The sequence below is a fragment of the Physeter macrocephalus genome, chromosome 11 (genome assembly GCF_002837175.3).
Source record: "Physeter macrocephalus isolate SW-GA chromosome 11, ASM283717v5, whole genome shotgun sequence".
Lineage (NCBI taxonomy): Eukaryota > Metazoa > Chordata > Mammalia > Artiodactyla > Physeteridae > Physeter > Physeter macrocephalus.
The window spans coordinates 141,175,030-141,192,309 of NC_041224.1; the positions used below are offsets into that span (position 1 = coordinate 141,175,030).

General features: G+C 39.0%; 1 protein-coding gene across 3 annotated transcripts in view; it reads right to left on the minus strand.

The window, feature by feature from the left end:
- The window catches only part of RTN1 (reticulon 1), a 237,236-nt gene that overhangs the window by 7,434 nt on the left and 212,522 nt on the right, over positions 1-17,280 (minus strand). For all 3 annotated transcript variants that reach the window (XM_028496097.1, XM_028496096.1, XM_055088492.1), the window contains 5 exons: positions 12,824-13,031; positions 10,131-10,269; positions 8,617-8,686; positions 8,058-8,104; positions 7,914-7,972 (listed from right to left, as the gene is read on the minus strand). In XM_028496097.1, coding sequence (XP_028351898.1) covers positions 7,914-7,972; positions 8,058-8,104; positions 8,617-8,686; positions 10,131-10,269; positions 12,824-13,031 — 523 coding nt within the window. The remainder of the gene's footprint in view (positions 1-7,913; positions 7,973-8,057; positions 8,105-8,616; positions 8,687-10,130; positions 10,270-12,823; positions 13,032-17,280) is intronic.

The window sequence follows — 17,280 nt, forward strand, 5'->3', positions numbered from 1 at the left end:
AGAAGGAAAGAAATCATAAAGATCAGAGCAGAAATAAATGAAATAGAAACAAAGAAAACAATAGCAAAGATCAATAAAACTAAAAGCTGGTTCTTTGAGAAGATAAACAAAATTGATAAACCTTTAGCCAGACTCACCAAGAAAAAGAGGGAGAGGACTCGAGTCAATAAAATTAGAAACGAAAAGGAGAAGTTACAACAGACCCTGCAGAAATACAAAGCATCCTAAGAGATGACTACAGGCAACTCTATGACAATAAAATGGACAACCTGGAGGAAATGGACAAATTCTTAGAAAGGTATAACCTTCCAAGACTGAACCAGGAAGAAATCACAAGTAATGAAATTGAAACTGTAATTAAAAATCTTCCAGCAAACAGACGTCCAGGACCAGATGGCTTCACAGGTGAATTCTATCAAACATTTAGAGAAGAGCTAACACCCATCCTTCTCAAAGTCTTCCAAAAAATTGCAGAGGAAGGAACACTCCCAAACTCATTCTATGAGGCCACCATCACCCTGATACCAAAACCAGACAAAGACGTCACAAAGAAAGAAAACTACAGGCCAATATCACTGATGAACATAGATGCAAAAATCCTCAACAAAATACTAGCAAACAGAATCCAACAGCACATTAAAAGGATCATACACCATGATCAAGTGGGGTTTATCCCAGGAATGCAAGGATTCTTCAATATACACAAATCAAACAACTTGATACACCATATAACAAACTGAAGAAGAACAACTATATGATCATCTCAATAGATGCAGAGAAAGCTTTTGACAAAATTCAACACCCATTTATGATAAAAACCCTGCAGAAAGTAGGCATAGAGGGAACTTTCCTCAACATAATAAAGGCCATATATGACAAACCCACAGCCAGCATTGTTCTCAATGGTGAAAAACTGAAACCATTTCCACTAAGATCAGGAACAAGACAAGGTTGCCCACTGATCAGGAACAAGACAAGGATGTCCATTCTTGCCACTATTATTCAACATGGTTTTGGAAGTCCTAGCCACGGCAATCAGAGAGGAAAAAGAAATCAAAGGAATACAAATTGGAAAGAAGAAGTAAAACTGTCACTCTGTGCAGATGACATGATACTATACATGGATAATCCTAAAGATGTCACGAGAAAACTACTAGAGCTAATCAATGAATTTGATAAAGCTGCAGGATACAAAATTAATGCACAGAAATCTCTTGCATTCTTATACACTAATGATGAAAAATCTGAGAGTGAAATTAAGAAAACACTCCCATTTACCATTGCAACAAAAAGAATAAAATATCTAGGAATAAACCTACCTAAGGAGACAAAAGACTTGTACACTACCAACAAAAGATCAGAAAGAGAAATTAAGGAAACAATCCCATTCACCATTGCAATGAAAAGATAAAATACTTAGGAATAAACTTACCAAAGGAGGTAAAAGACCTGTACTCAGAAAACTATAAGACACTGATGAAAGAAATCAAAGATGACACAAACAGATGGAGAGATATACCATGTTCTTGGATTGGAAGAATCAATATTGTGAAAATGACCATACTAGCCAAAGCAACCTACAGATTCAGTGCAATCCCTAAGAAATTACCAGTGGCATTTTTTACAGAACTAGAACAAAAAAATCTTAAAATTTATATGGAGACCCAAAAGACCCCAAATAGCCAAAGCAGTCTTGAGGGAAAAAAACAGAGCTGGAGGAATCAGACTCCCTGACTTCAGACTATACTAGAAAGCTACAGTAATCAAGAAAATATGGTACTGGCACAAAAACCGAAACATAGATCAATTGAACAGAATAGAAAGCCCAGAGATAAACCCATGCACCTATGGGCAACTAATCTATGACAAAGGAAGCAAGGATATACAATGGAGAAAAGACAGTCTCTTAAATAAGTGGTGCTGGGAAAACTGGACAGCTACATGTAAAAGAATGAAATTAGAACACTCTCTAACACTATACACAAAAATAAACTCAAAATGGATTCGAGACCTAAATGTAAGACCGGACACTATAAAACTCTTAGAGGAAAACATAGGAAGAACACTCTGACATAAATCACAGCAAGATCTTTTTTGATCCACCTCCTAGAGTAATGGAAATAAAAACAAAAATAAACAAATGGTACCTAAGGAAACTTCAAAGCTTTTGCACAGCAAAGGAAACCATAAACAAGATGAAAAGACAACCCTCAGAATGGGAGAAAATATTTGCAAACGAATCAATGGACAAAGGATTAATCTCCAAAATATATGAACAGCTCATGCAGCTCAATGTTAAGAAAACAAACAACTGAATCCAAAAATAGGCAGAAGACCTAAACAGACATTTCTCCGAAGAAGACATACAGATGGCCAAGAAGCACATGAAAAGCTGCTCAACATCACTAATTATTAGAGAAATGAAAATCAAAACTACAATGAGGTATCACCTCACACCAGTTAGAATGGGCATCATCAGAAAATCTACAAACAACAAATGCTGGAGAGGGTGTGGAGAAAAGGGAACCCTCTTGCACTGTTGGTGGGAATGTAAATTGATACAGCCACTATGGAGAACAGTATGGAGCCAGTAATCCCACTACTGGGCACATACCCAGAGAAAACCCTAATTCAAAAAGACACATGCACCCCAATGTTCATTGCAGCACTATTTACAATAGCCAGGTCATCGAAGCAACCTAAATGCCCATCGACAGACGAATGGATAAATAAGATGTGGTACATACATACAATGGAATATTACTCAGCCATAAAAAGGAACGAAATTGGGTCATTTGTAGAGACGTGGATGGATCTAGAGACTATCATACAGAGTGAAGTAAGTTAGAGAAAAACAAATATCGTGTATTAACGCATATATGTGGAACCTAGAAAAATGGTAGAGATGAACAAGTTCGCAGGGCAGAAATAGAGACACAGATGTAGAGAACAAACGTATGGACAGCAAGGGGGGATAGTGGCAGGGGTGGTGGTGGTAGTGGGATGAACTGGGAGATTGGGATTGACATGTATACACTAATATGTATAAAATAGACAACTAATAAGAACCTGCTGAATAAAAATAAAATAAAATAAAATTTAAAAATTTTAAAGAAAGAGTTCAAGATATATGTTTTAGTTTTGAAATGCTTTGGAATACCACAGTAGACTAGGTGTTAACTGATTCTACTCTTCTCCCATTGTGGAAGTCCTTTTTACCACATTTGTAACAGTGGTCAACTAACTTTTTTGTGTGTGTGTGTGTGTGTTATGCAGCCCTCTCACTGTTGTGCCTCTCCCGTTGTGGAGCACAGGCTCCGGACACACAGGCTCAGTGGCCATGGCTCACGGGCCCAGCCGCTCCGTGGCATGTGAGATCTTCCCGGACCGGGGCACGAACCCGTGTCCCCTGCATCAGCAGGCGGATTCTCAACCACTGCGCCACCAGGGAAGCCCGGTCAACTAACTTTTATGTGAATACTTGAATGAGTGTCAGTGAGCTCACTGTTTCATGGGGCGAATCGTTTCATTGTTGAACAACTAACTGGTACTGTTTTCCATCACGTTTCATTCAAATCTCAGACCTTCTGGACTTTCCATTCACACAGCTCGTTAGAGAAAAAAAGGAAGACTACTTCTTTCACAATGTTAGACCTCCAAATATTTGAGGATAGCTATGTGTTCTTTTAAAGTTATCTGTTTTCCAGAGTAATCATCCCCAGTGAAGCTTGGCTGTCACTCGCCATTACTGTCTGATTTCCAATACTTCAATACCTGGTCATCTTTCTGACATTACTTCAGTATATATCTGCAGCTCTTAATATGTCAGACTCTGAAATTTAACACAGATATGGAATGACAATATGGAATATGAAACAACTATGGCCTCTTTTGATTTTGATTTATACTTCTATTAATAACATCTAAACTTACATAGATTTTAAAAAATATGCCTCAGTACATTACTGACTCATATTTGGTTGTGATCAATTCATTGATTAAACCCCCTCAGGTATTTTTTGCACAGCTACTGTTGTACCCTATCTCATCTGCCCTTCTTCCCATTCTATATTTGCGAAGTTGACTTTCCTAAATATAGAACTTTGCTTTCTCTGTCAGTTTCATTTTATTAATTTCAGTTCACAATTCTACATTACTCAAGATCACTTGATTCATTTTGAATATTGAGTTTTGCTGTCTTCTCAATGTGCTTTTGCTCTAAGCTATGTGTCACCTAGAACTCTGATGAGTATATTTGATTTGTCTTCACATAGCCATGTGAAATACTGAGACAGAAAGTCATGGAGTCAAGGGCAGAGCCCTCTGTCACATTACTACACCTTGCCCCAGATGGATATTTGATGGATTAATGAACATCCCTAGGGTCTACTATTTCAACCTTCTAGAACTCTACCAGTTGTGCTATCACCTGGACCGTACATCTTCATTTTCTCCTCAAGGACATCAGGAAGACTTTTCTAGTACCCCCACTGAAATCCAAATTCTGCTGGCTAGAGCAGGCTGTATGATCCCTCAGTTTAGTGATCACAGAACGATCTGAGTATTTACCTACACTTTTACTAATTCATTCTGGAACTTTGCTTGAAAGTAGGCATTCGATTCATCAAAAGGTAATTTCTAGAATCTGTTTTTCTCACTTGAAAATCAGGACAGTTCCTGCCCAATTTCAGACTACTTTACCATCCTAGAATATAACTCACCTGGACATGGAGAGTTGTATTCACTTGAGGCAGATTTCTTATTAGGTTTTCAGTTATTTAAGGTTTTAATTTCCTCTAAAATATTTATTTTACCTTTTAAAATTTGTCAGCCTTTACAGCTGGAAAACTGAGACACAGGAAGGTTAAATGACCTGGACACGTTCATCATCCACTCAGTATAGAGAAGGGAGGGGCACCAAGGTCTCCTGACCCAGTCTGGGACTGTCCTCCACACCCCTCGTGAGCTGATCTCTAAGCAGTAGAAGGAGGATGATCATGACCATGATCATTGAATATTTATTGAGTGCTTCCTATGTCCAAGTAAGAGTAGTTTATAGACGTTATCTTTTCAATGTATAGATAAGGAAACAGCTCAGGCAGTCAAATAACATGCATAATGAACTTATATAGCTAAAAAATACCAGAAATGGACTCAAACTAGTCTATCTGATTCCAAAGATCATGTTCTTAACTGTTTCACTAAAAGGGTGTGAGTTCTTTTGGTGGAGTTATTATAGCATGGAATCAGAATTTCAGAGGTTGAAGGAGCCTTAGAGGTAAGATCCCACCAAGAAATCTTCAAAATTTAGTGTCAGGCAAAACAGATTCTTTTGAAGAACTGCTGTTTCCTCCTTTCTGATAAGAAGAAGTACGTAACTTCCCCAGTTTCTCTTTCTGTTCTTAGCTTCCTTTCTATTCCTTTTCAGATCCTTGATTTCCAATTTTAACTTAACCAACTATATTGTATACATACATTCATACATTTTACTTCTCTGCCATCTCTCCTTTCCCTCCATTTTAACAGGTGTATACCCTTATCACTTTTGTTTGAATTCTAATAGCCTCCCAGCTAATCACTACATCTCCACTTTCCTCTCCAATTCTCCTCCCACTAGACTATCATAGTAATCTGTGCAAAACACAAGTCTGATTACATCAATCTCCTGTGTAGGAATATCAGGGGCAGGCTATTTCTTGCTGAGTCAGTCATAACTCCTTAGAGCGTTCAATACTTGTCCTCTGCCTCTCTTTCTAGACCCTTTCCAGTTCATCTTTCCACTCACTTAAACTTCAGACACACTGGCCGACTCCCTGCTCCCTGAATTTGGCCTACATTTTCATGTTTCTGCCTCTACCTGTATTATTTATTCTTGCAATGTCTTTCCCCTCATCATCCACCTGATGAGTATTTACCCATCTTTCAAGGCTGCTATAGACTGAATGTTTATGTCTCGCTCCACACCTCACCCGCCCCCACAAAATTAATATGTTGAAACCTAACCCCCAGTGTGTTGGTATTAGGTGCTGGGGCCTTTGGGAGGTGATTAGTTCATGAGAATGGAGCCCTCATGGATGCAATTAGTGCCCTATGAAAGAGAACCCAGAGAGCTTCCTTCCACTTCTGCCATGTGAGGACACAGAGAGAAGTCTGCAGCAGAACCTGACCATGCTGGCAAGGGCCCTCATTTTAGTAGCTCTCCATTATCCCCTCCAGGTAAGACCAGTAGTTTCCTTATCTCTCTCACTTCAATATTTTATGCAACTCTATTGTCATTCTTATACTGTCTTATAGTTATTTCTTTACAATTTTGTCTGCACCCATAGGCTGAGAGCTCTGCTAGGAGAGGATCATCTCATTCCTCTTTATACTCTCTGTGCCTGTTACATGCAGTTCCCGTAAAATAATAAGTATGTCTTTTTTTGGAAGCAAGCAACTAATCAGTCAAATAAAAAATTAAGAGATGTGATTTGTTCAAGATCCTCAAACTAAGTATTGCACGACTGAGCACTAAAGCTTCTATCTTCCAGTTTCCAAGCTCCTATTCTGGTGTTCTTTGCTGTAGTTCCTAAACACAGTTCTAACTGCCAAAAAGGCACCTAGGGAGTTCATTAAAATATAGATTACAGGACCCTTATTCTAGGAGTTCTATTTCCATAAGTCTGTTGTACAGTCTGGGAATTCATATTTTTAACAGGTTCCCCAGGTTTGGTAAACACCAAGTTTCATATTATACCATGCTGCCATTTCTTAGTACAAAGTAATGAATATCCTCAATTTGCTGATTTTCATTAGGTATTAGTTGCATTTGTGTCCAAGCTGATAATTTCAGGAATTTTGAAATATGCTACAGATCTGTTACAGATCCAAATTCACCATGAATTTAAGAGGAAGAATATAAAAAATACACAGTAAAAAACAAAAATCTTTATATACTTCAGGAGAGAACTATAACTGATGATATGCAAATCAAATAACAGAGGAACTTTAAAGTGCTTGTTTTTTTCTTGTTTGTTTTGTTTTATACATCTTTTACTATGTAAAATACTTTCCTTGAATTCTGACCATCACCTAGGTCTAGCCACATGATTCTAAGATTACTAGAGAGAAAGTCTAGTTTTTTGAGACATGTATTTGTAGTTGAAGCCTAGGTCAGCTTTTGATTAAAACAACATCTTGAGTAATAAGGACAACATAAAAACTAACATTTTAGATGAAGACATATCTAAAAACACTAATTTAAGAATTAAGGAAAACTACTAAGTTAATGACTATATTAACTGTAGGTACTTATTACTGGAATCGTTATCTCCTAATATATAAAGTAGCTGTAAAGTAGAGTCTATTTAAGACTCAGGTTTGAAAAGCAATGCTGTTAATAAAATAAGCAAACACACACACTTGTTGAGTTGAAATGGTGTAATTTAAAATGTAACAAAAGTTCTGAAGATTAAAAAAAGTTTTAAGTTTTAAAAATAATTTCATTGGTTTAAAAAGTTAGTGATATTTATTGTTTAAAAATTGAAAATGTTTGTTAACTTAATTGTTTTTATTTCAATTAAACTGTTATAAATTAATTTCACTTTCCTGAATCAGGCTTTCTTTCCTCCAACCCATCTTACTCTTGGACATGAGCCAGTCCCCAGATAGAGCTTAATATCATTCATTCATTAAAATTCATTTCATTATACCTGAAATAAACCACTGAAAATTTTGTTTAATTGGAAGTTTTAAAATTCATACTTAATTTATGAAATAATATAATTGGGAAGGGTGTGACTATAAGCCTCAAATAAGTGAATGATCATAAATCAACCTATTATTTTCTTATCCTTTTATTCCTCCTATCTAATCCAGTCAAACGCCTGCCTAAGGCAGTCTCTCCTTTTTATGAATTGCACTATGTAACTTACTTTGCCACAACAGCATTTATGTGAGTCCTCACAAGTCCCAGATATTGGTCAATCTGTGCCTACAAAGAGGAAGAAATCATGAGCACATCCAAGGTTCACAAGGTCAAAACTTAACATGAATGTTTGACACTACATAGAACTTACCTGGTGCTTAACATACACTACAGGTAGAGTAAACATTGAAACCACAGCTGGGATGAAAAACAAATATAGTATTAAAATTGAGAGTTGTCAGTAAGAATAAGCTTATAGATACATTTTTATATAGTCAAGTGATATTATGACATTATTTGCAGTGGCCAGCATTCTAGCTAAAAGATGGCAGGACTAGTTCATAAGGAAAACAAAAATATGCTGAGGCCTTCACAGATATTAAGTCAGTATTCCTGGAATGAGGGAATGACCTCCTAAGAAGAAAATGAACTTCTACACATAAATGCCATTGAAGCAGATATATATTTGAAGCCAAATAAAACCAGTTACAGTTGAAAAAAAAAACTTCAGATTAAGAAATTCATTATTATTATGTAATATATATTATACTCTTTAATTGAACTATGATGGTCAGGGAAATGCTCTAGACTCAGAGAATCTGGCATTTGTTGCTAGGAATCCATCCAAGCAAGCTAACAGCTAACAGCCTAGGAAGCTTTACGCTCATAGAACGTGTGAGGGGAGACATAACACACTTGTCTGTCCTTACCCATGAGCAGCAGGGTCAAGCCATTGAAGAGAGCGCCAACGTAAGTCAGGAGCCACATCAGGACTGCAAACTAAAGAATGAAACGGTGATCAGAGCTTCTAAAACCATCGTGACAGATAAGAGTCTCATTTCATTGACTTCTTTAGATTAAAACTTGAGGCAAACTATGTCATGGTTTCAATAGAAAATGTAAGAGCATTTAAAGCTCATCACAGAATTACTGAAAGAGGATCCTGTCTTTACTTCACTCCGAACCCTTTGGATCTCTTTGTTGTAAGAATTGAAGGACTCAGTGAAATAATAATCTAGGGCAGGGGTCAGCAAACTGGCCATTGGCCTGTTTTTGTATGGGCCCACAAGAATGGATTTTACATTTTGCAATAGTCAAAGAGAATCAAAACAGGAATAACATTTTGTGATATGTGAAAATGATATGAAATTCAATTTTCAGTATTCATAAACAATGTTTTATTAGCACACAGCCACAGTCATTCATTTACATATTGTCTTTGGCTGCTTTCCCGCTATAATGGCAAAGTTGAGTAGCTGCAACAAAGACTGTGTAGCCTGCAAAGCCTTAAATATTTACTATATGGCCCTTTATAGATAAGGTGTGCTGATCCCCATTCTAGCACACAATTTTTACATTACAAATGTCAAGAGAAATGTCACCTTAAAAGCCCTATGGTAAGTAATTATAATCTCCCTGCTATCGCTTTTTCAGCCGTTACCTGCCAAGACATTATTCCAGCAAAGCACCTTGAGGGTTAAGGCCTCATCACTCACTTTTCTTCTGCTCTTTCTTCCTCAGTTATGGAGCAGCCCATGGGAGACCCCTCCCTGGTGTGTACAAAGTGCTCTGGGGGAATGGGGAACTCAAAACATCCTTGCCTGGGCTCCCACCCCTCTGCTCACGGCCCTGTTGAATCATGATTGATTGACTAGTTTTACATGTAAGCCACGGGGTGGTCATAGCAGCTTGTTCAAAGAAACCTGGTGAGTTCAATGATGGCACCAGGAATAACACCCAAGTGCCCAAGGTCCTCTACCCTCAGGGGTTCAGTCTCACAGCCCACATGTCTTATTATTAGCAGAGTCCAGCATTTCAAAGAAAAAGCATATATATTGTTTACATTCCCTAAACTAGATTTTTATTTTTAAAATAATTTTAGGAAATTGAGGAATTGAAAATGGTAAGGGGAAGCAACCTGGGATATTGTAAAAAGTACAGAACTAGAAGTTGTGTGACCTGGGTTTGATCCCAGCTCTATCAGTGACTCACTTGGCAACCTCAGGCAAGTACCTTAACCTCTCTGAACCATAGTTCCAGCATCTGTAAAATGAGGGGATTAGACTGGATGAGCTCCATGGTACTGTACAGCTGGAGATTTTTTGACTCTAGGATATAATTAGCACTTGTTATTTTATTCTCCATCGTGTCGCAGTTTATAACGTTACACCGTTAGGGAAAATAAAACCAAGACTGTCAAACGGAACGCCTTAAGCAATCGTACTTTTAAGGAATCCACCAGGTCCTGGACAAGGAAGAGCCTTCTCAGTTCTTTAAGCGTGCTGTTCACATAGAATTGCAGGCAGTCTGTGTACTTCTGAATCTGCTCCTGAGACAGCGTGATCTCAAGCTCCAAGTAGGCCCTGTCAACAAAGGACCCCCACAGAGAACTCCATCAAAGGGAATCCTGAAACAGCGAAGTTTTCCTTTTCCAACCCTGAGGACAACAGCCAGGTCATCCTGAAGGATTCATGCCAGCCAGAAGGCTACAGGGCACCACACACACCCACAGCTGGTGCATTGGGGAACACAGGAATCACGGCACTTAGTGGGGCACTGTGACTGCTTCTGTCTCCCATAGGCAACATTACAGTGTGAGCTGATAATTCAGAGCAACAGGCTGGGAACAGAGAAAAGTCAATCCAAACCAGCTCATTTGCTGAATTCTCTGTATATCTCTGGCCCACCAGGCAATTGTGAAAGTCCTCCTTTCTTCTTGGCTGCATGAAGATGAATTGTCTTTTTAAATAACTGAGATATCTGAAAATCCTAGCTGCCAATTATTATTTGTCATCAAAACTCTAAGATTTCATATTTAAATTCTGGAAAGTACTTTCAGGTTTTATCTAGAGAACTCTGAAAATGCAAGTGAGCTGCACCATATCAAAATGCTCACTGGTTCTAGTAAGAGTGGTATTTTTAGTAATTGCATTTTCCATTTGTTCAAATGGTTAATTTGAACTCTTGGGTAGATAAACTCTTCAAGTATATAAAAATCAATCCATCCTCCTGTTTTGGCCATTTCCCCCCTTCCCCAGGCCCATCCTCTCTCTCTCCTTCCCCAACTCTACGATGTTGTCTATTTTGAGGATACTTCTAGAGTTTTTAAAGTGCTCACCTAACTCTGAGGATTGAGAGGAAAAGAGTAAAACAGAATTTGGCTTGAGTTTTAGAGAATTTATGTTTATATGCTTGGCTTTTTAGAAAAAAATAGAAAAACTGATTTGTCTAGATATTATGTTTTGATTCAAAATGTACTCTGAGTTATATATTCCTTTTGCTGATAAAAACAATTCAGCCAAAGGAGTGTTTTACATTTTAAATGTCTCCTAAAGGAAGATAAAGTAGTTGAGCTAATTACAGTTAGACTCTTGGTCCTACAACTGGGTAGTTACAGAAGAAATAAGAGAAGTGAGAGATGAGTTCTCAGTGTAACTTGACAGGCTTGGACCCAAGAACGTGGCAGAAACCAGCCTCTCTCAGATGGCTAAGGACAGGGGCTGGGGCAGGGCAGGACTCTAACAGTGTGGATACTGGTCACAGGCTAGGGTCACTGAAGTAGGCATAGTATTCACCCTGGTAAAATGACACTCCACTTCTCCATTCTTCCCACTTTTGGGATGGGAACATGCGTAACCAAGTTATGGCCCAGAAAACCCATTAACTCTGCATTAGAAGAAGGCCAAATACATCCCAAGGGAGAGAATGATCAGACTGTAACTGTGTTTGACACTGAGGCCAGGAACCAGAGGCTGGGAAGAGAAGTCTGAAACATGGCATTTTCCCTTTTGTCAACAAGGCCCCATGACACAGGAGTCTTTTCCCTCTTTAAAGAGCCTGGCGCCCTGACGCCTCGATTCAGCTGACAGGTGAGGGTGAGCCAGGAAGGATTCAGAGGCATCCCCAGTGAATTACTGGGGCTGGCTCAGAAGCCATCCTGCAGCAGTATCTACAGGTCTCATTCGGGATGCAGAAATATCCCTCAGTTCCAGGAGGTGAGGACACCTGTAGTGGGGCCTGCACTCTGGGGCCAGCACCAGGTGAGGGGGTGACTCTGACAGTCAGTGCTAAAATACCTGGGGCTTACAAGCTAGACTCACAGCTAAGTTGGGGTGGAGTTGGGGAGCATGCAGCTGGAAGTGCTAATATCTCCCTCTACCACATTTCATACATCCTCTTAATACACTGCCTTACAAAAATCCTCCTCTTCAGTGTTCATTCTAGTTAGATTTCTCCTGTATAAAAATATGGAAGAGGGTGCATAATACTGTTCATGAACCTTACATCCCTCAGAAGTTTGGCCCTCTGACATTAAACTTCTGGAAAGAGCAGAGAAATAAAAATCCAAACACTCTAGTCCCGGCTCTGTGCTATTTACTGCCATGTGACTTTGGGTAAGTCACTTTACTTCTTAGAACCCCAGTTTTTCCATCTCTGAATAGGGATTATAATGTTCTGCCTTCTTCAGAGAGTTGGGAGGAATAATTGTTGAAACACTTCAAACTATAAAACATTGTATACATATAATGAATTATGATTATCATTAGTAATAACATAAAATTAATATTAAATATAAATTTAATGTTTCCACATTTCATAAATTCACACACAAGAAAAGAATTTATATTATATAAATTATATAAATTTAAATTAAAGATAAATATTTAATATTTAATTAGTAGCAATAAAGTTTTAAAAGCTCAATAAAGCAGTAAGGGTTAGAATAGAGATAAATGAGTTTGTTTTAGAAATTTAACAGAAATATTAGGTATTAAAAGAGAGAGCATTAAAGCAGACTCTACGAGGCCTGTTAGGTGTCAGAGAAGCACAACCCATAGTGCACAGGAGCTGAAATAGAGGCAGACGAAAGAGCCACATGAGAGGCGGGGCAAGGGCTGGTCTGGTGGGGACACTCACTTGAAAGGGTGACCCTCGTCGGTTTTCTGCACAGCTTGTAAAACAGACTTGTAGATGCGGAAACTGATGGTGGCTGAGAGCGCAGCAAGGGCCAGGTAGGCCACGACACTCACAACGCTGAACTGGGTCAGGGAGAAGAGTAGCAGCAGGAAGCTCCCAAACACTATCCCCGTCTGCTTGATGTCCCTCCAGTACAGCAGGTCAATAGCTGTAGGGAGGAGACACACATACACACACCAGTTAACACTGGCAGTGCCACTGGGGGAGCTGTTGCAGCCCCTTCCGCAAAGCCACAGTTGCTACAGGTTCTCACCAGCTTTGGGATTCCTAAACACAGATGAATAGACACAGCACTATCCCCAGGGCACTTACTGTCATCCCATTTTGCTTTGGAAGAATCTTTTCTATCCCTGAGGTCAATCAGTAAACTCACAGATAAGAATAGGCTGTTGAACCTCCAGTGACAATATCTCTCTGAGTGAATCTCAGTGGGCTACATCTGTAGAGTGGCCTAAATTATGTGACTTTGAAACAAGATTGAAAATTCAGAGGACTCTGTGAAGTACCTGTTCTCTTCTTTTAGATGGCATTGATTGTACGCATCTTGATGCCCCGCTTACAATTCAGTGCTCTCAATGGTGGCCCGTAGATGAGCACATCAGTCATACACATGGCCCTGCTGCTGAGAAGGGGCAGCAACAAGGAAAACAGAGGTTCTGGAGAAGTGGAGCCTTCAGAAGCATGGCAGCAGGTCTGGGAGACCCCAGCTAATGCCCAAGGCTTCTGAATAGAGATATGGTCTGCCTTCAAAATGAGCAAAACTGAAGGGTTAGTAGCTGTCTCAAGAATACCTCGAATTTGGATTAAACCATTTTGTAATCATATGATTTGTTCACTTACATTCTTGTGACTTAAAATATCTGGAATACAAGCTTTAAAATCTACATCACACCTATCATTCAGTTATTTGCCTCTTCCAACTCAGAAACAAAAAGTTAAATTCAAAAGAATAAAGCCATGGTGCTTCAAACATGATACAAAATGGAAATATTTTAAATATTCCAGTCACTAGATTATGAAAAAAGCATAGAAGACTTGCTGAAGAATGTATGCAAATTTATTCTTCAATTAGGCAAGTAACAAATGGTTTCTTTCTTTTCAGGCAGAGAAGAGGACTCTTTGGGAAGACATGACACAAGAAACCCCTGGGCCCCTGAGGGTAGATGATGGAAGTGGGAGAAGGGATCTCCACAGAAGCCTTGCTCCCCGCTGGGTGTGAGTGGCTCTGGAGACAACAAATTGAGATAAGCCTAGGCCTAAGTCTAGACCAGCAGGCCTAAAGGCCCCTGTGAGCTAGGAGCCTCTTAGTATTTATTCTGTTAAGTGTGGTGGAGTGGGGAAGGAGAATAAAAAGGAGACTAAAACATCACCATTATCTGCAGTGTTACCTCTTCCACATTTGCTCATTTATTCAGTATTTATTCAGCAGTACTAAGTGCCATGCTTTGTGCTAAGTGCCAGGTATATCAAAATAAATGAATTGTTTAAAAAAGAAAACTTATATGTAAATAAATACATTGTAATCTTCTGTTTTATGATGCCCACAGATTCCCATGGCAGACATGTTTAGAAATAAACACATTATAAGACAGCATGATCTGTGCTACGGGGGTACACAGTGCTAGGGATGGTAGGCTTACCCATCCCTGAGATGATGTAAAGGGGCACGGAGAAACTGCAAGTAGTTTTCAGGCAAAGAGGAGACAGAATTTGCTATTTTCAATTGAATCCCCACTTAACAAATTGCATAACACCTGTTAAAAATGATGTGGCCTCTAGAAAAAACCTTCTGAATCTCTGGACCCCTGTTCAAACAGCCCAAGAATAGCAGGCACCAGGCAGGGGCTTCACTAGAAGAAGCTGTGGGCAGAGAACATTAACTGTTAACTAAGTAACGTTAGTTTGGTGTAGGGTAATTACACAACAGGTCTTTCAATCAGCATGATACAATTGCTGGAGGTTTCTAATTGGGAGGTCAACAAAAGTTGTATCTTAAAACATCAATGGATGTTGATTCTGGGTACTTTGTGACATGATTCTCTATTTACACAGATTCTGAAATGTTCAAAGCACTTTCAGATATTAGTTCATTTAAACCTCACAATAAACTTCATTATACAGATGTATAACAGTCAAGGAAACTAGAAGTTAAGAAACTCGCATACTGACTATTTAATAGGAGAAACAAGATCAAACCTTAAGTTTGATGCTTTATTCAGAAAACAGTTGCCTCTCTCATGTTATGTGGTTGAATGTTAACTGTCCCCCAAAGTATGCAAAATTAATTTGGGGCAACTTGATTAAATTTCAATCTGCTTCCAGAGCTAGCTATTTATAGTGAATTTTTTTTGTAAGGGCAATAAAGTCATTATCAACAGTAAACAGTTATTGGTCATCTGTTTATTTAGTAAGCACAGGAATGAAGAGATCATAACATTTTGTTCCTGCTTTTATGTTAACTTAAGATCTAGATGGGAAGACTGAACATTCATTTTTTTTTTTAAATGCTGCATCAATGCCAATGTACCTTGTGTTGTCAGAGGTGGCAAAAGTTGAGTTCAAAGAAGGGACAGTACTGGAATTGATGAAAGAGGGATGTGTGGGATGGTTTGTGGGATGTATGGGATGGTTTGAGAATGTGGTGAACAATTTGTTAAGGAGATGGGGTGGATACAGGGAAATATTATGAAGGATTGGTTGACAAGAATGGTGACCAATTAGCTGTGGGAGAAAGGAGGAAGAAGTAATTAAGGGTGAAAGCAACATTTCAAAGCTGGGTGACAGAGTGATTAGTATCACTGACAAAAATAGGAAATCTGAGGGAGAAGTGGTTTGGGAAAAAGCCAACACTTGTTTTTATACCTCCAGGTTCTGCTGTGATGACATCAAGCAGGGCATTTTGACACAGCCTGGGGCAGAGATGGGACAGGGATCACAAATGAGATGTAACTGACAATTACACACAATATAAGTTTTTAGAGGCTTGGAAATAAAATGATTTCTTTTTATAGATTTGTCACAGTAGCCCTGAGTTAAAATGGACAGTAATATCCATGTGATATTCAGATGGATATGTACAGTAGAGAATTGGAAGTGCAGGACTGGCATTCAGCTAAGAGGGTTGAATATTTACATTTGGGTGTATTCTGAGTAGAAATGATGATTGAAGCTGTGAAAGTAGAGGAAACCTCCAAGAGAGGAGAAACGAACGGATGTAATAAGGGATGAACAACAGTTAAGGATTCAAAGGATTGAGTAAAGCTGTAAAAGGAGTCCTGTCTGGGTATTAGAAAGGGTCCCACAAGAGTGTTGTTAGGGCAGTCAAGAAGAAGGAAACTTCCAGAAGAAAGGGGTTGGCAGTAAAGAAGAAGGAAACTTTCAGAAGGGGTGGGCTACAGTGTGGAATGCGGTAGATGCAATGAGAGAAATGAGAAATGAGAAAGGACCACTGGTTTTGAAGACTGGGGAGTCACTCATAACTGGGGGGAGAGTCGTGTTAGGTGCTAGTGAGGATGGTAGCCCTACTGTAAAGGTTTGGGTCGGTGGTGGGAAGTTCAAAGTAATAAAGAAGATGGTAAAGAAAATGGTAGTTTTGGGAGTAGCAACAAGGAAATCTTAAGGCTGAGCAAACCGGGAATGTTAGTGAAAAGGGAGGAGTGAAGATCCCCGGAAAGAGAAGATATTTGTTTGAGCAAAGTCTCAGAGAAGGTGGGGAAAGGATGGGATCAGTCACAGCTCTTTCTTTTCAAAGAAGGAAGAAGAATGACAGAGTGGGTAAGGATGGAGGAACATTTTGTCAAAGTATTAGTGTGGCTACAGATATATGTTGAGGTGGATAGGGAATAGTAGCAAGTGGCTCGGGGTAGACTTATTCAAGTTTTCCCTGGAAAATGAGTCATGAGGTCCTCCTGAGACTGAGAATAGGGGTAGGACTTGAAGGGATTAGGAGATGTCCAGACCTGCGTTGTTCAATATAGTAGTGATGAGTCACAGTAGCTACTGAGCACTTGCAATGTGGCTAGTCTCAATTAAAACATATTGCAAGTGTAAAGTACATGTCAGATTTCAGACTTAGTACAAAAAAGGACGTAAAAAGTATCTCATTAATGCTTTTTATATTGATTTTCTGTTGTTGAAAGGCTAATACTCTAGATATGCTGGATTAAATACAGTATATTATCAAAAGTAATTTTACCTGTTTCTTTTTACTTATTTATTTTTTAAAATAAATTTATTTATTTATTTTTGGCTGCATTGGGTCTTTGTTGCTGTGCGTGGGCTTTCTCTAGTTGCAGCGAGCGGGGGGCTACTCTTCGTTGCAGTGCTCAGGCTTCTCATTGCGGTGGCTTCTCTTGTTGCGGAGCACAGGCTCTAGGTACACGGGCTTCAGTAGTTGT